The 21,917-nt window shown below is 38.9% G+C and overlaps 1 protein-coding gene across 2 annotated transcripts in view; it reads right to left on the reverse strand.

Moving 5' to 3' along the window:
* The window catches only part of OSBPL11 (oxysterol binding protein like 11), an 84,971-nt gene extending 64,679 nt beyond the window's left edge, over window positions 1–20,292 (reverse strand). The window contains exon 1 of one of the 2 annotated variants that reach the window (XM_053903463.1): window positions 19,385–20,292. In XM_053903463.1, coding sequence (XP_053759438.1) covers window positions 19,385–19,581 — 197 coding nt within the window. In that variant the 5' untranslated portion in view covers window positions 19,582–20,292. The remainder of the gene's footprint in view (window positions 1–19,384) is intronic. The other variant, XM_019448664.2, reaches the window with a different exon arrangement.
* Between the last annotated feature and the right edge of the window lie 1,625 nt (window positions 20,293–21,917).

The raw sequence follows: 21,917 nt of genomic DNA on the forward strand, positions 1-21,917 counted from the left end.
AGGTCCTGTTTTCGGTGAGAGTGACCCCTCACTCCTGCTCCACCTCAGGTATGAGGCAAAACACTATCAGTTTTGCCACTCGAAAGATTTTATTTGGGACTTGTGTCATTAGCCTTATTACAACTGAGTTTCTTCACTTCCTGCCCCCTTTTTTTCCACTTTATTACATGTATGTTCTGGTATAGTGATACATAGAAAATCCAAGACCTCATTGATACTTCTTTTCCAATATATTAAGGTTCCTCATACATATGAAAACATATTAAAGTTAGACCTACACAGACTATTTGTTGGTAATGGGCTTGATTTGTTTTGTAGTTTATATCAGAATTCCTTTTAAACTCACCTACTGTAAAGTTTTAAATTTACGCTATAAAATGCAATGGATATTCATCATTTATTTTCTTTACTATCCCTAAATCACAGAGCATATTTGGTAAAATTTCAGCTAACCGGCATAAAGGAAACTGACAATGTGAGGCAAATGGCAACCTTTCAAACATGGATGTTAAAGGCAAAAGCAAGGGAGAAATCAAAACAGATTTAGATTGATCTCAATGACAAATAAAAAGGGCTAAGATAAAGACTCTCTCAGGAAAACAAAATAACCAAATTGATTATAAGATTTAGCAGCTATTACTGGGTAGTGAGTAGGGAGATGCCTCACGAATAAACTCAATGTTGAGTGTCTTTCCAGTCTCATTTCCTCAAAGTGCTTGAAAATAAAGATCAAATCTGAAAATAAAGATGTGATCCCATGACTGAGTATATGTTTTTTGTTCCAAGGCTTTTTCATTCTAAGGCTAGCAAACAACATTGTTGATTAATATTAAGTCAAACTACTCGAGTCCTTTGGATTTTATAAGGTCACACTAATCTCAAGAAGACAAAGGTTGTCAACTTCTCAAATGCTAACCCAAAGTTCTGTTACATATTATGTCATGTTAAAATTGACAGTCCCAGTTGAATTCCCATTTAAACACTTTCTAAAGCCTACATCTAGAAGAAAGGATTCTTCTCTGGAAACCCAGCCCTTTGGGTTTTTGCTGGAGTTCCTCTAGTTGCAGCCCAGGTCACATCAAAGCTATCTCTTTCAGCTCCACTGGTACTTAGAAAAGCAGGAAGATATTTTTCTTGTATGGCTCCCACATCTTTCCCAAGCTTCAGGCTTAAATAGTTCTTTGGGGTCACTGGAATCCCAGTGCCCCTGGACTCTGCCCAAAAATAACTTCCCAAAGAGTTCCTCCTCTGTTTTATGTATTTAACACACAGCTCAGCTTCCCTCAACTGTTCTTGCCCTCAAAATTTATTCCTTCACTTATATATGGACTCTAAAAATCAGGGTGCCTGGATGGCTTAGCTGGCTAAGCGTCCAACTTCAGCTCAGGTCATGATCTCACATCTTGTGCGTTCAAGCCCCACCTCGGGCTCTGCCCCTCCCCGACTCATGCTCTGTCTCTCTCAAAAATAAACATTAAAAAAAAAATTAAAAAATAGGGATGCCTGGGTGGCTCAGGTTAAGCGTCCGACTTCAGCTCAGGTCATGATTATCTCGGTTTGGGGGCTCAAGCCCTGCATCGGGCTCTGTGCTAACAGCTGAGAGCCTGGAGCCTGCTTCAGATTCTGTGTCTCCCTCCCTCTGCCCCTTACCCGCTCACACTCTCTCAAAAGTAGACAAACGTTACAAAAAATTTTTAAATAAAAAATAAATAAAATTTACAGAATTAAAAAATTAAATTAAAAATAAATAAAAATAAAAAATTCAGAAGAATTTTTTATTTTTAAGTAATCTCTACACACAACATGAGGCTTAAACTCACAAACCTGAGATCAAGAGTTGCATGCTCTGCCGACTGAGCCAACCAGGAGTCCCAGAAAATAATCTTTAGAAAAGAGCTCACAGATACACAGAACAAACTGATGGGGTGGGGTTGAGTAAAATGGATAAAAGTGGTTAAAAGACACAAATTTCCAATCACAAAATAAATACGTCCTGGGGATGTTATGTCCAGCACAGAGCATATAGTTAAAAATAATGTACTGCATATTTGAAAGTTGTTAAGAAAGTAGATCTTAAAAGTTCTCATCACAAGAAAAAAAAAAAAGTATATATGTGATGATAGAGGCACTTGAGTGGCTTAGTAGGCTAAGTGCCTGACTTGATTTCAGCTCAGGTCATGATCCCAGGGTTGCGGGATTGAGCCTTGCATCGGGAACCACACTGAGTGTGGAGCCTGCTTAAGATTCTCTCTCTCCCTCTTCCTCTCTCCCCACTTGTGCTCTTTCTCTAAAAAATAAAAAATATGTGTAGTGATAGATTTTTACTAGACTTCTTATGGTCATCATTTCACAATATATACAAATACCAAATTATGTTGTCCACCTGGAAACTAATATGGCAATTATACCTTAATTAAAAAAAAAAAAAAAACCTTATTCTTTGTTCATTCTACCCTGTAGCTTCATAACCTGAATTTATGTATTTATATATGTACGTATGTATGTGTATATTTATACTTTTTGCACCACAAAAAGCCTATGGTGCCACATAACCTAAATTAAATTATTTCTTCAAAGAACCAAAATATCCCATAATTCACCATTTTTGGTTTTCCCCCTTAATCTAGGTTCTCTACACCAAGCCTTCATCACTATACTAGGACTACTGGCATATAATAAATACATTACAATTCAATAAAATTCAATTCCTCTGGTGCTAGGACCATTATATCCTCCAAATGCATATGTGAACTGTGGAAAGAATCCTTCTTAAAAACTCAGTATATACCCACAACTGAGAAAAACAAACAAAAATGTTTATTTCTAAGCAATTGAAAATAATGCCTCATCTCTTTTACTTTTGTCCAGTCTCTCATGTAACTAAAGGTATCCCTCATTTTGGTCACATCTAAGTTGTTTCTATCAGTCATTTAATAGTTATCAATGAATTCTTAAGGGTACAATTCCAGTAGCAACATTCACGAAATAAAATCAAAGTAATGTTGTATAGTATAGTAATGTTCTTTGTTCAATTTTTAAATGTTAACATTTTGTTGATGCTTTCATCTAAAGAGTTAAACTTTCTCACAAAAATTACAAGGGTGATATCACCATGGCTTATTTGACAATAGCATCAAGCCAGCCTCAAAAGAACTAGAAATTCAAATATGCAATTAATTACAAACTGCTGGCCTACTTTTATTACATGATACAGACATCTGAGGCTACAAAGAACCAACTTAAGAACATCCTATTCTCTGGAACAGCTGGTCGGCACTGTCATGTTCCCGTACTTTCCCTCCCTGGTCAGGTCAGTGCAACCGGCAGATGTAGAACAACTGTGCCATCTGGTGGCCACTATAAAGAGCTCTATGAGCGACCACCTTTTTGTTCACTCTTCCCTTTCTCCTCTCTACCTCCTTTATAACTGATTCTTTATGTAGTACCTCTAACCTTTATGCTTTGCTCCCACTTAAAATGTGTGAATTTCTATAGATTCTTAATGTACCTGTTAACATTAATAAAATCTAGTTGTTCAAATGGGAACACACCACATATGTGATCATATCATACTACTATTTTGTGTTCTATGAAGTAGAGATGATGGTCCAAAAGACAAATACACGGAAAAATAAGCTGTGAAAAAGTTAATTTCTTTTTCAGTCCTTCAGCAACTCCACCGATCAACAAATTGGGTATATTTTGATCTTCTAAACTTGTTAACATTCAATTGGGATTAGTACTAGAGGCTGATAGTCTATAAAAATAACTGATTAACTGAACTATGCCAAGTGGCATTATTACATTTAATGTGAGGCTCATCTATCTTAATAATGATTATTTCAATTCCTAAGTCTCCATTACTATAACACACGTATTTCTTAACCTTTCTTGATCAGACTTAAGGAAGATATGTAGAAGCTTTTAAAATTAAGCTACTTTCTGAACAGCTTCAAATCCTTTCATTTCAGTTCCGCACAATTACTCATGACCTCCTAAATGCAAAGCACTCTGAAAACCCACTGAAAAGGGTGGGAAAATAAAAAGGTGGTTTCTCTCCATCCCCAAACCACCATCTAACATAAGAGAAATATATCTCCTTGAAGAAAAAGACAATGACAAGGGCTCCTACTAGAGGAGAGACACACTGGGCCTGTGTTTTTAGCTGTCATACTAACGAAAAGGGTATTTCATTAAAGACACGGGATTCAGTGGTGACTGAGGCTGAAATGACTGGACCTGACTGATTAGATGTGAAGTGAGAAAGAGATGGAGAGTGACAGTAGGGTGAGAGAGAAGGGACAACACCCGGAGTTCAGCTGGAACAACTGTGCACATACTAATACTTTCACTAAAATGGGGACCACAGAGGAAGTTTTGGGTTTGTCCCAACTTAACTTATTGAATTTCAGGGATCTGCAGACCATACACAGGGAGATAGCCAGTAAGGTAGCATGATTTGGATTGGACATATAGATTTGGTAGTAATCAGCATCTAACCATGTAACTGGTATTTGAAGCCAGAAGAGTAAATAAAATCACCCAGGAAGGATTATAAAATGACCAGCGATGGAACAGAGCCTAAGGGAGAACCCTCAGGAAAAGTTTTAAATGCAAGAGGAGTGCAGACAGAAGATAAGTAGTAGCTGAGTAGTAGAAAGAAAACCGGGAGTACTTTAAGTGAAAGCATGTTCAGTGCTACTGGGGGGTGAACTAAGATGCAGACTGAGAAGTTTCTATTAGATTTACCAACCAAGAGATAACAGATCAATGAAATGATGAAGGCTGAGCCAGCTGGCAGTAACCAAGAGACACTGGGAGAAACAGAACTGGTTAAAAGGATGTGGGCTTAGGACAGGGTAATTCTAAGTACCCAAAGAGAAGGAGATAGAAAGAAAGGTTCAAGACTCAGAAGAAAGAGAGAAATGGGAGAGGCAGATTCCATAGCCCAGATACAGTAGAGGAATTAGTCTTGGACACCTTAACACATTTAACTGCAGGCAGAAATTTATGCAAGCTGTAGTCAGTGTAAAGCAGGTGCCAGTCAAGCCACAGATCAAAATTCCTACTTTCTACTAAGCAAAAACTGTCCTCCAAAATTAGCTTGGTTTTGGTTCATTCCCTTGATAATATAAATAGCATGATGAAGGGAGAGAGCAGCCTGCTTAGCTAAGGAAAAAGCAGCTGACAACAGATGGGAACGACTGCAACACATGTAAGTCCTTCTGCTGTAAAAAGATATTCTGCAGAGCAGTGACTGCTTCTTACTCATCCTGGTATTCCTTGTAGCACCTAGCTTATAGCCTGGGATATAGCAGGTGCTCAAGAAATCTCTGCAGAATGATTTAAGCAATGGGAAGATAGAAGCAGAATGTTTCTATAAAACCACAAGGCAATTCTGAGTAACTGTCAAAAAAAAAAATCAACACAGCCTGTACACTCCAATCAATTTCAGATAAAACAAAATCTAATTCCAACCATATCTTAGTCTATACCCAAAAGTATGAAGTAAAAGACATTCCCTTCCTGCAAAAAGCCTTAAAAATGTTAATGCTCTTTGCACTGAGTAATGTACAAAATTGTTGAATCACTGTATTGCACACCTGAAACTAATATAACACTGTATGTTTTACTGGAATTAATTTTTTTTAAATGTTAATGCTCTTTGGCCCAAGAATTTTACTTCCAGGTATCTAGTCTAAGATAAATAATTAGAAATGTAGACAAAGATAATATGCAACCTTGTCCACTATAGCACTACTTACAATAATTAAAATAAGAAAGAAAAGAAAAGAAAAGAAAAGAAAAGAAAAGAAAGAAGTGAATGGAGAGAAAAGGAAGAAAATAAGCTCAATGAACAACATCAGGAGAATTATTAAGAAGTATCATGGATTACACTGTATGTTAACTACCTGGAATTTTTTTTTTTTTAAACTACCTGGAATTTAAATAAAAACTTAAATATAAATATATATAAATATATATATATATATATATATATATATATATATATATATATATCACCAAGGTGAATAGGATTCACCAAGTAAAATGTTTATGAGTTTCTAACAACATGGGGAAGTGCTTTAAGATAATTAAGTTTTTTTATTTATAAAATACCAAATTTAATATAGCCTATAAAAAAATGTGCACAGGACAAAACTACACAAAATAGTAACTCCATCACTGGATGGAGGAGTTATGGATGGTTTTACTTTGCTGTCTTTACTATTTCACATTTTCCAATTTTAATATCCTATTATTTTTATAATTAAAACACTTTTTTAAATGTCCAATTATCTTGAACAGGCAGGATAGTTCAGGGAAGAGAGCTACTTCTATCTGTTATTATGTATGGATTAATTTTTTTAAAACTCTCCGAAGGGACTATATGATCATTGCTCTTTTGAGATGTAGAACTGTGTTTCCTATAAGCTCTTACTTCCCAAATTAACCTACACATACTCAAAACTGGGCTGGGTGGGTGGGTGGCAGAACAGGGTAAAATTAGATTGTGTTTCTAGAGCAAATTTACTTGACTATAATAAGTTAAAGCACTAAAAAAATAAGTTAAAGCATTTTTAATATCAAAACTCTCATAAATATTAAGAAAAAACTTGCTCCCTCCTCACACATCCATCTCCATGTGGAGAACTTCTCTAGAGAGCTCCCATCCTCTTTTCCCCATTCTTCCCCTCACACATCCCACAGCTGGGCATGAAGGGCTCGGCTCCTCTGGGCTCCTTCCCTTGGATCCGCCTCCTACCCAAAGAAGACATTCTTACCTGCTCTGACAGAGAGAAGACCTGAGTATTTCAAACTGCCTCTGTGCCTGTGACTAGGTAGATAAGTATGCCTAATTCCAGGGTGGAAATAGCAAATTTACTTTACTATGGTAACTGCTGCTGCTTTCTTCAATGAGTTTTTTGCAGTAATAAAACTATTTCTTCATATCCACTAGTATGTCTATTATCAAAACCAAAACCAAACCAAACCAAAAGAGAAAATAACAAGGGTTGGCAAGGGTATGGAGAAATTGGAACCCTTCTGCGTTCTTGGTGGGAATGTAAAATGGTACAGCTGCTGTGGTAAACAATAATGGTGGCTCCTCAAAAAGTTAAATGCTGAATTACTATATGATTCAGCAATTCTACCTCTGGGTATACACACAAAAGAATGAAAGCAAGTACTCAAACAGGTATTTGTATACCAATGTTCACAGCGGTATTATTCACAATAGCCAGAAGATGGAAACAAATCAAATGTACATCAACAAATGAATGGATAAATAGAATGTGGTAAATACACGCAACTGAATATTATTCAGCCTTAAAAGGGCAGGAAATTCTGACACATGCTGCAACATGGATAAACCCTGAGGACATTATGCCAAGTGAAATAAGCCAGACACACAACGACAAAAGTTGTATGATTTCACTGTGAGACACCTAGAGTAGTCAAAATCATAGAGACAGAAGGTAGAATAGTGGTTGCGAGGGGTTGAGGATTGGGTGGGGATAGGGAGTTATTATTTAATGGGTAAAGAGTTTTAGTTTGTGATGACAAAAAATTCTTTTAAGTTTACCTTTTTATTTTGAGAGAAAGAGAACAGGTGTGTATGCATGACTGGGGGAGGGGCAGAAAGAGAGAAAGAGAATCCCAAGCAGGCTCTGCACTGTCAGCAAAGGGCCAGACTAACCTGAGCCGAAGTTGGATGCTTAACCAACTGAACCACCCAGGCACCCCTGGGATGATGAAAAACTCTAAAGATGAATAGTAGTGATAGTTGCATAACATGTCAATGTACTTAATGTCACAGAACTAGACACCTGAAAAATACTTTAGATGGTATATTTTATATGCATATTTTACTACAATTAAAAAAATAAATAAACCTGGGGTGCCTGGGTGGCTCAGTTGGTTAAGTGTCAAGACTCTTGGTTTCAGCTCAGGTAATGATCTCATGGTTCGTGGGTTCGAGCCCCCTGTCGGGCTCTATGCTGACAGAACGAGACCTGCTTGGGATTCTCTCTCCCTCTATCTCTGCCTCTGTGCCACTTGAGCGCATGTGCTCTTTCTCTCTCTCTCTCAAAATAAACAAATAAACACTAAAACAACAACAACAACAACAACAACAACAACAACCTGACAATTTGATTGTATTCTGATTCCTGTGTCCTCCCTCTCAGCTGGCCCTGACTCTATACTGACCTCTGTAAGCAACTGATACATAGAGAGTAGAATATAAAATTCTCATGAATTCTGAAATACAGAAAACTCCCAAGAAAGTTATACGAGCCAGGGGCTGTTTTAAATCACAAACTAGATCCACTTAAGGTACCTACTGTATCTTATGCAGCTAAAAGATAGTTCAAGAAGAAAGTTTGAGAAGCACAGCTGTAAAATGTTTTCCTACACCGACCAAAAAAAAAAATCCTATACATAATCTGATTGTTACAGACAACTGGGAAATCCCTCATGCAGCTAACTGGCCATTTGACAACAGACCTTCAATGAAGATGGGACAGAAGAAACTCCCACATGTTAAAGTAGAAAGTCACCTCTAACACCTCAAGAAAGAAAGCTGTTTATTATAATGGAAAGGGCATGGCTTAGTGTCAGACAGTTATAGGTATGAACTCCACTGTGACCTTGGGCAAGTAACATATCTGGTACTGAGTTTCTTCATCTGTAAATGGGGATAAGAATATCTATCCTGCAGATTTATAATGAGAAAAGAAAATATATTCACCCCAAATATATTTGAAGTATAAGTCAATATGGTTAATGCTCAACAAATACTGATTCTCTCACACTCCAGGAAGTCAATTCCTCCATAGGCAAATTCCTTTGACGTAGGCTCATTTGTCTAGATCAGTTTTCTAGATTTGTCCTATCTTTTTTTTGAATGTTTTTTTAATTTATTTTGAAAGAGAGAGAGAGTGGAGGAAGGACAGAGAGAGAGGGAGAGAGAGAATCCCAAGTTGTCAGTGCAGAGTCCGACACAGGGCTCCATCCCATGAACCCTAAGATCATGACCTGAGCGGAAATCAAGAGATGGACACTTAACCCACTGGTCCACCCAGGCGTCCCTGTCTTATCTTCTTAGCCTGACATTTTCAAGTCAGAATGATGGGACCTAAAAAGCCCCAAGACTTCCATTTCTTTCATTTTAAGAAATAGTTATTACATTTTTTTTCCAGTAGGTATTTTGTCAAGAATGATGGAAGGCCTGAGATGTTACCTACTTGAAAGCTAGCAAGTTAGCCCAGTTTCATGGATGCTGGCAAAAGACATGAGACTCCTCAGTCAGAGACAAAAGACTTCAGTAGCCATAGCAATAGCCCCATCACACAGGGCAACACAGAGGACCGGAGATGCCTGCACATGCAGGACATTGTGGGACAGGTTGAGGAACCTGTGTGCAGAGAACCCACATCTTTCAAGAACAGTAAGTTGGCCTAACCTCTGCAGCAAGGAGACCTTATCTTTATTATACTGGATGATAAATAAACCTGCCTTCTGCTTAGGAGGGAGATACTATATCTTCCAAGACCGTTTGCTATACAAATTTTTTGGAAAAAAACAGTAAGTAACAAAGGGAGAACTGTCTCCCAATACGCGTTACTATGTATTACATTATCCAACCCTATCTTCCAGGCGGCAGTTCCCCTTCTCAGAGGCAAAGACCTCTCAATTTCTTGTGTACTTCTTCAGAAATATTCTATGCACCTACAAGTGTGCACATATACACACCATTTTATTTTTTAAGCAAATGGTTGCAATTATACACGTAATTCTGTACCTTGCTTTTTCTGTTTTCTTAGGGATAGTTTCACACTGACACATATGGATCTAACTCATTTCTTAACATCTGCACAGTAATCCATTTTATGGCAGTATCATATAGTTAACCAGTTCCAATCCTCCTACTAACAGAGTTTTTTGTCTAGGCTTTTACTATTACAAATAATGGTGCAACAGAGTTGTACATATCTTTGTACATATTTGCTAAAAGTGAAATTGCTAGGTATATGCGTTTTTAGTTTTTATAAATATCACCAACCTGCTCTCCAAACAGGCTACCCCAATTTAACTCTCATCCTTTAATGTAAAAAGAGGACCTATTTCCTCACACCAGCCTAAAGCAGTATTGTTTGCCAACAAAAATAGGAGCTATAGCTCTTACTATAAACAGGACTTTCAGACATTACGAGTAGGCTTTTCAATACCCCTTAGGTTCAAAATTAAGTTGCTAAACCCTAAGTGTAAGGTAGTGTTATGCTGTGGAATGAGCACATAAAAGGATACAGGATCTAGTACCAATTTTCCCACGACTAATGCCATGACTGACCCTGGCCATATCAATCTCTCTGGGCCTTGGTTTTTCTCATGTGTCCGATGACCCTTTCAACCTAAAATGTGTGTACATCACTCATCATTTGAAATTCTAAAGGTTTTCCTCAACAGAAAATTATTATTTCAAAAGTAAAGTTTGCAAATAAGAGAAACATTATACCTGTAATTAAAACTTTTTAGAATAAAGTAGAAAACTTTTTCTGGTACAGTATCTTTTCAGATAGTAGTATTTATTATCTCTCATATACTTCCAAAAGGCTTCACAGAAGCAGGCCTCAGTAAAACCAAGACACCACAGACCAAGAGAGTATCAAGATACTATACGTCTCACTGCCACACAAGAAGCCATTTTTAGGTGGGAGGAGACCTGAACCAGTCGAGGATGGGAAAGATTTTTCATTGGACCCCTCCCTTCTAATATTTTTTAATAATATTACCTATTCTAAAAAATCACATTAAAAATATTCTTTTCAATTATGTTATAAAAATATGTGAAACAGCTACAAAATTGATAAAGAAGTTCTCTTTGCAGATTTGAGGTTACAGATTCAGGCAGTACTTTAAAAAGGCCTCTATCAAGGATAAGAAGGCTGTTCCAGAAGCAACTATTGGTGGCATTTCATCTCACCTTTTGTATCATTCTCATTCCCTCCTTTTCTTCCTCTCTTTCTCTCCCTGTCTCTATCTCTTTGCTATATCCTTTTTCTCTCTCTATTTTTCCTCTTCTTTTCTTTTTCTCTCCCAACCATCCTTTTAACTAGGGCTTCCAGCTGCAGCCAGTAGCAACAGCCTCTCCCCACTAGGGACCTTCCAACCAACCTCAAGAACAGCAATGGAAGTAAACTGCAAAGGCAGCCAAAACTCAAGAACAGGGAAACACTGAGTGAGAAATCATGTTTTGTTACAATACCTTATAAATCCAAAAGAAAATCCTTTCTTTCACCACCAAATAAACTGTTCTAAAACCCAGATGGTAATACCAAAACAATAATGTAACCATTTAAACAGGCAATTTAGTTTTAAGTTAAACCTGAATAAGTCTGGATACAAATCATTTTATTTAGCAAAATTGGTATAGGGGAAGATTCTTAGCTAGGGAAGATGTTTTCTCAAAGGGAACAAAGATGTTCCCTCTAGGCAAGGTAGTACAATTTACATCAAGAATATTCTCCACTATGTTCAAAAGCAAAAACAGAAGAGTTTAAAAAGATATAATTTCCCACAAATCTATTTGTTGGGCAATTTCTTCTGGAATCTAAATCATGCAATTTATTTGCAAAAGACCAATTTGCATGTTCTAACATTAACCTGCTTGCATAGTTTTGATACGGTAGGATTTCTATGTAAAATATGAACTCAAATGGACTGTGTTTAGACCTATAGCAAAAATATAAAACACTAAGAAATCAGAGTATACCATAAGAAACCAAATATTTTTCCTCAAGGCTTGGTGTAGTTCTCACTAGATTTCTGGAACAATATTTTATAGTTTTCAGCTACATGCCTATAAGTTGCCTTTCTCTTATTTTCACTAGCATCGATAGCAACTTTCAGATAAGGATAACAAAAACTAGGGTACAGAAGTACACATTCAAGTTTCCTTCAACCCCTACAGAGAGAAAAAGTAAACATTCACAATTTTTTCTTCAAATCAAACTCAAAAAGTGGTCAAACCCTGAAGATAGTAAATGTTAGATTATGTTTACGCAGATCTCCTTTCCCCATTTGAAAATAGGTACAGGTACTTTTCCTATTAACAGAGTATTTACAGTGGTAGACACCAGGTCTGACCATAAAAATTATTTCTATACTATACATTTTTAGAATTCTACCCATTTACTGAAACCCGTAACTATTTGCTAATAAGGAAAAGAGATCTGTTTGTTAATAGGGCTTGGCCAGCATGGAGCCCAAAATAAGACAAGCAGGCCTGTTATACACTCCAGTTTGCTTTTCAGTTCCTCCTCTGGGTAGTTCTCTTCTGTCCATTTCAATAAGTGGCATATTTGTAGATGTGTACATTTTTCTGAAAGCTGACACGAAGAATATGAAAATAATGGAAACATGCACATTTTATACACTTTGAACACTTACTATGAAAAAGGAAGGAAGGATCCAGAAGTAAGAAATCTGCTTTCCTTTTAAATGGTGAACAAAGACCACAACATATGCATATGAATATAAATTACTTTGGAGGAAGAAAATTTGGGGCTAATCTAATAAATTTACTGATCAGCTTTGATTTGAAAAAGGGTCATCGTGATATATTTTGCAAATGCAGCTGAGGCTCTTCTCTCTCTTTCTTTCTTTTTTTGTTTTTGAAAGATTTTATTTTTACATAATCTCTACATCCAATGTGGGGCTCAAACTCAATCCCAAGCTCAAGAGTCTCATGCTCTACTGACTGAGCTTGCCAGGCACCTCTCTTCTCTTTTCTGACTCTTTTCCAGAATCTTCCCAAAATAAGCCTTGGGAGTCCTTACTTTTCACTGTTATGAATGTATATATTAATCTGGAAATAACAGGGCTCTACATGATAGAGGCTCAAAAATATTTGCTGCATGAGTTAGAACACCAGTGAAGGATGAAACCACCATGTCCGAAACTATTTATCAATAACTATCCATTCCTTTAGAGAGTGTATCAACTTTAAATTCCTCTACACAAATAACTACTTAGAAATAAAAGTTCTTCCACTTACTAGCCATGGCTCTGGTCAATTCATTTTGACTTCTGTTTTATTCAACTATAAAATGGTGATAACAGTGTCCTTCCTACCTTCCTCTAAGAGCTGTAGTGAGGATTAAATGTGACAACAGAAGTGAATACATTCTGGATACTACAAAGGCAATTATCTACTTTGCTGGATATGCTCCACATCTCTAAAATCTAGCTGGATATGCAACTTAAACATTCTAGCAACTTAAGTTCAACATACGGAAAACCAAATGCATCATTTGACTCCCCAAATCTGTTTCTCATGTAGACTTCTCAAAGTTTCAAATCTGGATGACAGAGGTCAATTTTTACTTCCTTCCCTCAGTACATCACCAAGGTCTGTCAACCTTCCTCCCATGGTTTCCTTCTTTTCCAGCCTACTAACACTTTCCCTGTATTATCTCATGTCTAGGTCATTACAACTGATCTCCTAGTAGCTCCTCTTATTCCCCGACAATCAGTTTCAGTCCCAAACTCTCAGCTTTAGAAACAAATTTCCAACTGCCTACTTGTCAAATCTGTCTCAACAATAGATGATGATCTAGAGTCTATTTATACTATCATCTGTAATAGGCACCTTCTAATGTGGCTCCCATGATCCTCACCTGCTGGTATTCACACCCTTGTGTGGGCTGAACCTCATCATTTACTCATTCCATGCCCAAGTGGGAGAGAGGCAGAGACAGAGAATCCTAAGGAGGCTCCATGATGCCAGCACAAAGCCCAATACAGGGCTTGATCTCACTAACCATGAGCTCATGACCTGAGCTGAAATCAAGAGTCAGATGCTTAACTGACTGCGCCACCCAGGCACAACTCATCACTCACTTCTAATATAGTGAAAAGTGATGGGGACTTTACTTCCATGTTTAAGTTACAAAAGACTGTCACTTCCATCTTGCTAGCATTCTCGTTTTCTTACTTCCTCACTCTGAAATAACAAGCCGTCAAGTAGTAAGATGCTCTGTGGAGATGCCCATGAAGTCAGGAACCAAAGGAAACCACCAGCGGTCAGTTTATAAGGAACTGAGGTCTTTGTCCAACAGGCCAAAAGAAATGAATTGTGCCAAGAGCCACGAATGAGCCAGGAAGTGAATTCTTCCCAGCTGAGCCTCAAGATAACTGTAGCCTTGTGAAATACCCAGAACCAGCGGACCCACCTAAGCTTCAGAACACTCTGGAATAAAAAATGTTACTGTTTCAACACACTAAATTTTGGGGTAATTTGTAACACAACAGTAAATAATACACTATCTCACATATTTCAAAATAAATTCAAAATAAATAATAAACATAAAAAGAAATTTATAAACATTAAAAAAAAATTGGGGGCACTTGGGTGGCTCAGGCAATTAAATGTCCGACTCCTGATTTTGGCTCAGGTCATGGTCTCACAGTTCTGAGACTGAGCCCCCTGTCAGGCTCCACACTGACTGGGATTCCCACTCTCTCCCTCTCTCTTTGCCCACCCCCCAGCTTGCATGCACAGGTGCTCTCTCTTTCTCTCTCTCAAAATAAACATTTAAAATAAAAAAGACAGGGGCGCTTGGGTGGCTTAGATGGTTGAGCGGTTGAGCGTACAACTTCGGCTCAGGTCATGATCTCGCGGTTTATGGGTTTGAGCCCTGCGTCGGGCTCTATGCTGACAGCTCAGAGCCTGGAGCCTGCTTCGGATTCTGTGTCTCATTCTCTCTCTGCCCCTCCCCGACTTGTGCTCTGTCTCTGTCTCTCAAAAAAAAAAAAAAAAAAAAAAATGTAAAAAAAAAAAATGTAAAAAACAAATTTTTTTTAATCAAAAAGACAATAAAGTGCTGGTAAGAATATGAAGAAGTTAAAACTCAATAAACTGCTGGCAAGAAAGTAAAATGATATAGCTACTTTAGAAAATAGTCTGGGGGCACCTGGGTGGCTCAGTGGGTTGAGTGTCTGATTTTTGATTTTGGTTCAGGTCACAATCTCACAGTTGTGGAATCAAGCCCTGCAATGGGCTCTGCACTGAGTGTGGAGCCTGGTTGAGATTCTCTTTCCCTCTGCCCCTCTGCCCCACTTGTGCTCTTTCTCTAAAAATTAAATTAAATTAAAAAAAAAATAGTCTGACAGTTCCTCAAAAAGTTAACCATAAAGTTACCATATGACCCAGCAACTCCACTCCTAGATATACACCCAAGAGAAATGAAAACACATATCCACACAAAACTTGAACACAAACATTCAAAGTAGCATTATTCATAATAGCCACAAAACTGAAACAACCCAAATGTCTGTCAAATGATGAATAACAAAATATGGTATATTCATATAATGGAATATTATTCAGTCATAAAAAAGAATGAAGGAATGATATGTGACAGCATTTATAAACCTCAAAAACATGATGCTTATTAATTTTCTAAGTTTGTAAAGCTAAAGTCCAGGTCTGAATCACAGGGTCTTTACTGAATTTCAACTACTCAGTAAGACATAACCAAAAATCTTCACTTTTAAAATAGAACAGTAGCAAATTACAGGTAGGCCATTGAATGTACTGCCTCCGAAATTATAGAAATAGCTGAAGCCATGGAAGAGAATGAGATAACAAACAGAAAACATGCAGCTTAAGGAAAGAAAATGATGGCATATCATACCAGCATTTTAAGGAAAAGAGCCAACCAAAGAAACGGAGAAAAAAAACATTCAGAGGATAAAGGAGAAACCAAGAGAAAGTAATATCAAAAACTCAAGAAAAGAGAGGCGCTTGGCTGGCCCAGTCAGTAGAGCATGCAACTCTTGATCTCGGGGTTGTAAGTTCAAGCCCCATGGTGGGTGTAGGGATTACTTTAAAATCTTTAAAAAAAAAGAAAAAGAAAAAGAAAAGGCAAGAAAAGAATTGTAACTAATACAGTTATATAGAAATCAATGGGAATAAGAATCTAAAAAAAATTCATCATTTTTTCACTCCTATCCTTGGTGTAGATAGAGCCAAATATCATGGGTTGAGCAATAAACAAGGATTAAAGAAATGGAAGCAGTTGCGTGTAAATGAGTTTTAAGAGGAAAGAATTAGGCTGAGTTTTACTATACTTGTTTTTTAAGTCTAGAAACTTTGAGTCTCAGAGGAAGAAGCCAGGAAGAGAGAGCAAGCAATGGAGAAAACTGTTTCATCAATGTCCTAGAGGACAAAGGGACAAATAAAATTGAGAGCTAGGTTGAAGGATTAGTCTTGGACAAACTTCATTAAAATAAAAATATGTCAGTATGTAAATGCAGTAACACATTATATATCTGCACCCTTGGGGAAGAGTTTCACAAAACTGCACTTTCCAAATATTTAAGCATCTTTTCTTTCAGCTATTTTCTTTGAAATTGTTCAACACTGTATCACGTGGTTCTGTCTTCTTACACACTGTGCTTTCCTAGATGACTTAAGGCCATTATGACTGATTATTGTACTAGGAAGCAATATAGCTGAGTCTGCATGTTAATTTTTCAAATCTTCTTGGGCTGTCCTACACTTATCAGTTGCCATTTTCTCTTGTACATTTACCGTGATAACCTTTTTCATATGTGCTTCCAATAGATTCTAGTTTGAAAATCATGTAACCATTAAATAATACACTAAACAAAGGATAATACAGTTCTGAACTGAAGTACAGGAGTAAAGTGCGTGGCTTTATGACAACTCTCTCCAGGGCTAAAAATTCTGTTTCACTTTTTAATTCAACTGAGAGTAGGTTTCAAAAAGTTGAGGATATCTATCAGAAGACAGACTTCTGACTTGGAATATTACTTTATTTTGCTTCCTTAAATCATATCAAAATATCCTTGCCAAGTAATTGATAATCTTACATGGTTAGTCTTCAGCCACCAAAAAAAAAGGATCATGTTGATTCCAAAAGTGACCCTAAATATCTCACAGTAACTATACTTTCCTGTCCTAAAATCACTTACCAATAAACTTATAATTTTCTACACTTCATTTCTGTATGCTAATAGTCATGCGTATTTCACACATGGATATTATGTGTATACTGTGTATAGCTAAGTATGTATCGTTCACAAAAATCTTAGCTTTATTTTTTAAAATTTATTTTGAAAGAGAGAGAGAGACAGTGAGAGTGGGAAGGGGCAGACAGAGAGAGAGAGAGAAAGAGAATCCCAAGCAGCACAGAGCCTGACTCAGGGCTTAAACTCAAAAAACGTGAGATTGTGACCCAAGCTAAAATCCAGAGCTGGATACTGAACCAAATGAGCCATTCAGGTGTCCCACAAAATCTTGGCTTTAATCCCTTTCAAGTTTCACACAAATTTCACAACTACAAACAGCACAGGGCTAAAAATGACTAGAGTTAAGTACACAGGGAGTCAGTTAACCAAAATTTAACAATTCATTTCTTTAGCTGCAATACAATGGTATAGCCTGAATTCATTTCTTAAGATTCTGGTGATCTAGCAATTCTACTTCTGGGTATTCATCTGGAAAAAAAAAAGGGGGGGGTGCACTTGGGGGGCTCAGTCAGTTAAGCATCCGACTTGGGCTCAGGTCATGACCTCACGGTTTGTGAGTTCGAGTCCTGCATCAGACCCTGTGCTGATAGGCTCAGCCTGGAGCCTGCTTCAGAGTCTGTGTGTCTCCCTCTCTCTCTGCCCTTCTCCCGCTCACGCTCTGTGTGTGTGTGTGTGTGTGTGTGTGTGTGTGTGTGTGTCTCAAAAATAAATAAACATTAAAAGAAGAAAACGTTAACTTGAAAAGATTATCTGCACCCCTATGTTCAATGCAGCATTATTTACAATAGCCAAGACGTGGAAGCACCCTAAGTGTCCATCAACGGATGAACAAATAAAGACAATGTAGTATATAAAATGGAATATTATTTAGCCACCAAAAAAAAGGAAATCTTGCCATTTGCAAAAACACGGATGGACCCTGAGGGCATTAAGTGAAGTTAGACAAACAAATACTGTGTGATCTCACTTATACATGAAATCTAAAAAAACAAAACAAAATAAAATAAAAATGAACTCTTAGATAGGGACAGACCAGTGGTTTGCCAGAGGTGGGGGAATGGGGTGGAGGCATGGACTGTGAATTGGGTGAAGGTGGCCAAAAGGTACAAGCTTCCAGTTACAACATAAGTCCTGGGGATGTAATGTACAGCATGGTGACTATAATTAATGATAACATTTTGTGTATTTGAGAGTTGCTAAGAGAGAAATATTAAAAGTTCTCATCACAATAAAAAAAATATTGTAACTATGTATGGTGATGGATGTTCACTAGATTTACTGTGGTGATCAACACATACAAATAGGGAATTATGTTGTACACCTGAATCTAATATGTTACATGTAAAATATATCTCAATTAAAAAGATTCTGGTTATATCCTCCTATACTTTACTCATCAAAAGCAAAAACAAAACTACCATTGCTTCTCCAGCACTCTCTTCCTGCTCCTTAAATTTATCCTCCATATTAATGAAAATTAACAAATGTAGAATTTCTCATCATGACAGAGTTAAATGGCCTGACCAACTCAAACTGAAATGTCTCCAGTCTCCCTGGTTTAGAGTATTAGACGCACCAGTATCTGTATCTGTGCCCCTGTGTTCAAATTATTTACGTATATCTCCCCTTCTAAGTCACAAACACCATGAGGGCAAAAATCTTTTTTTTTTTTAAATGCTTATTTTTGAGAGAAAGAGTGCAAATGGGGAGAGGGAGGGAGGGAGGGAGAGAGAGAGTGAGAGAGAGTGAGAGTGAGAGAGAGAGAGAAAGCAGGCTCCAGGCTCTGAGCTATCAGCACAGAGCCCCATGCCAGGATCATGACCTGAGCGGAAGTCAGAGGCTTAACAGACTGAACCACCCAGGGGCCGCAAGAATCTTTTCTTATTCAATGATTCCGTTCAATCACTTGACAAATATGTTTGAGCACCTAGCATTTCCTAGCCTCTGGAGAGAGCTGAGTTAAGCAGTTCCTGCCTTCACAGTCAAGCAGGAACTGTAAACACAGGCCTGTAAACAAATTACAACACAGGCAAAAGCAGAAGTGAGCACAGAATTAAATCAGAAGAGGAATGAACTCTAGGGATGTAGAGGAAGTTCAGGGATACACTTATGTATTCTCCGAAAGGCCTTCCATAAATACCTGTTGAATGGACGAATGAATGAATGAAATCTTGCTTATGAAAGATGAGATCCCAGGTCCAAATGAGATGTATTAGTTGCTTCTGGAAGTCACTAGGTAACTTTACCTTTCAACAACCGCCGAAAGGCAGACTCCAGCATAGTCACCCCCACCTGAGGAAATCACCTTGAGGAAAGGACCTACCTGTACTGCCAGCCTTTTGCACTGCCACCGCGACTACTGCTGCTGCTGCTGCTGCTGATTCCACCCCCACAGCTGCTGTTGCTGCTGTTCTTGTTTGGGGTCACCGCTGTGGCCAGGCCCTCCAGCTTTCCTTCACTCTCTGAGACTTTCATTGTTGACACTGGTTCACCCCCCTGCATCTTAACTCCAAAGTCCATTTGCCCTTCTTGGGCGGGAGGGAGCAACTCTGCAGAGTAGTTTTGTAGGTGCGAATTTTTAAGATTTGATCTGAAGGTGATTCCAGTTGCTCAATCAGGCCGCGGCTGGATGGGAACCATCAAATGGTCCAGGGAAGGAATACAAGCATTCCTACCAAAGGAAAACTTTTAAGAGGGCACGGGTAGCAATGAGGACAGAAACCCTTTAAATATATGTCTCTTTCCCGGCAAATGCAAGGAGGAAAAAAATCACCCTGCCAGAAGGTTTGGTGGTTTACTCAAAGGAGAAGCAGAAGCAGTGCGGGGAGGTCGGGGACTCTTAGCCAAGAGGGCTCGCCGAAGGACGGAGGACCACGGACCGCGACCCGAGGCCTGACCTCTGAGCTGACGGACTGGCCCGCCGCGCTCCCTCTGCTCCTCCAGCGGGTCCTCTGGCGGAGGGTTCCGTCCAGCCGGCTCGACGGTTCCCGCCGCAGCCCCCGTGACAGAACAGGGACCGCCCGCGCGCAACCCGGGAGGAGGGCTGGGGAAGGAGGCCGCCGGGGGCGGGACGCCGGCTCCCAGGGCCGCCTCTCCTCCGGCCAGTGGCGAGCCGCTCGGGGCGACTTCCTCCAACGCCCCCGGCCCTGGGCCCTCGACTGGGCTCCCAAGACCGGCGAGTCCGTCGCCCTCTCCACAGCCCCAAGCGTGAATACCACAGCTGCGGTCGCCGCCCCACCCACAGCCCCACAGCGGGTCACCCACCCGCCTGCTCTTTCCCCGCCTTCCCTTCCGGAGTAGTGTGAGCTCACTTCCGAAGCAGAAGCGCCTGGCGCCATCTTGGCGCAGGGCACGCGGCCCTGAAGGGGGCGGAGCCTCGGGCGTAGCGGTGTTGGGGGGGTTGACCCGGAAGAAGGGAAAGGGAGGGAGGTGGGACAGCCAAGGAGGGAGAAACAAAGAAGTCCGACTTAGTGCCGTTGTGAAGTGTGACTTCTGGCCTTCCTAACCAGGTCCTGTCCATCCATTGGAGGGCCCATTCTAGGCATCTTAGAATGAAGGCTTAGAAAAATAATGTCATTTCTGTAACAAATTGCTAAAAACCCTCCTATTTGGAGTGCCTGGGTGGCTCAGTTGGTTAATGGTCGGACTCTTGCTTGCAGTTCAGGTCATGACCTCCAGGTTGGTGAGTTCAAGCCCCACCTTAGACCATGCTGACAGCATGGAGCCTGCTTGGAACTCACACTCTCTCTCTCTCTCTCTCTCAAAATAAATAAACATTAAAACAACAACAAGAAGAAAACTCCTCTTCATTTTAGTGATTTTTGCAAAAATTGCATGACACTGGAATAGGGCAAATCAGTGTTGCAAATGAAAATGAAACTGTTGTGGAAATTATAGCTCTCAGAATCAAAGCTAGGTACTGTTTCTCTGACCCCAGACAACTCACACTCTTTAGACTTTGCTTTTTTCACCTGTAAAGAAGGAGTAGTTGAAGGTAATTTTTAACGTCCCATCTAATTGTAAATTCTAGTTTCTAACAACATGATTTGTGAATTGAATGTATGTCATATGCAAAACACGAAGGCAAATGCAAAGAAGTATTACTCAAAGTAAAAAGTAATGCAGGGGACACCCGGGTGGCTCAGTCGGTTAAGCCTCTGACTTCAGCTCAGGTCATGATCTCACAGTGGGTGAGTTTGAGACACACGTCGTCGTCGTCGTCGTCGTCGTCGTCGTCAGCCTCTGTGCTGACAGCTCAGAGCCTGCAGCCTGCTTCAGATTCTGTGTCTCCCTCCCTCTCTGCCCCTCCCCTTCTCGTGCTCTGTCTCTCTCTGTCTCAAAAATAAATAAAAACATTAAAAAAAAAAACGCAGTGAAACAAATGCAGATACATAGATAATTAAAGCTATGAAGAAAATTAAAGGAGATGCTATAAAAAAAAAGTGGGATGGGACAGAGAATCTGTTTTAGAAGAAAGGTTGAGAAAAGTCATCTACGAGAAAATATTTAAGGTGAGAAATGAAGAAATGAGGAAGCTAAGGGAAAAGAAAGCTTTATTTATTCTGGGGAATGAGAGACCTGGCAGCATGGTGAGCAAGAGAGAGAGTAGCATAAAATGAGAGTGAAGAGGTCGGCAGAGAAATTTGGATTTTATTGTTAAGTGCAATGGAAAGTTATTGAAAGTTTAAACAGAGAAGGTTTGTAATCTGATCTATATTTTTAAAAGATCTCTCTGGTCTCTTCAACAAATAGTGTTGGGTCAAGTGGATATCTATATAAGGAATGAAATTGGATCCCTACCTCACATCATACACAAAAATTAATTCAAAATGGATCAAAGACAAATATGAGAGCTG

Source organism: Panthera pardus, unplaced genomic scaffold, assembly GCF_024362965.1.
Source record: "Panthera pardus isolate Hobbes unplaced genomic scaffold, ASM2436296v1 HiC_scaffold_16, whole genome shotgun sequence".
Classification (NCBI taxonomy): Eukaryota; Metazoa; Chordata; class Mammalia; order Carnivora; family Felidae; genus Panthera; species Panthera pardus.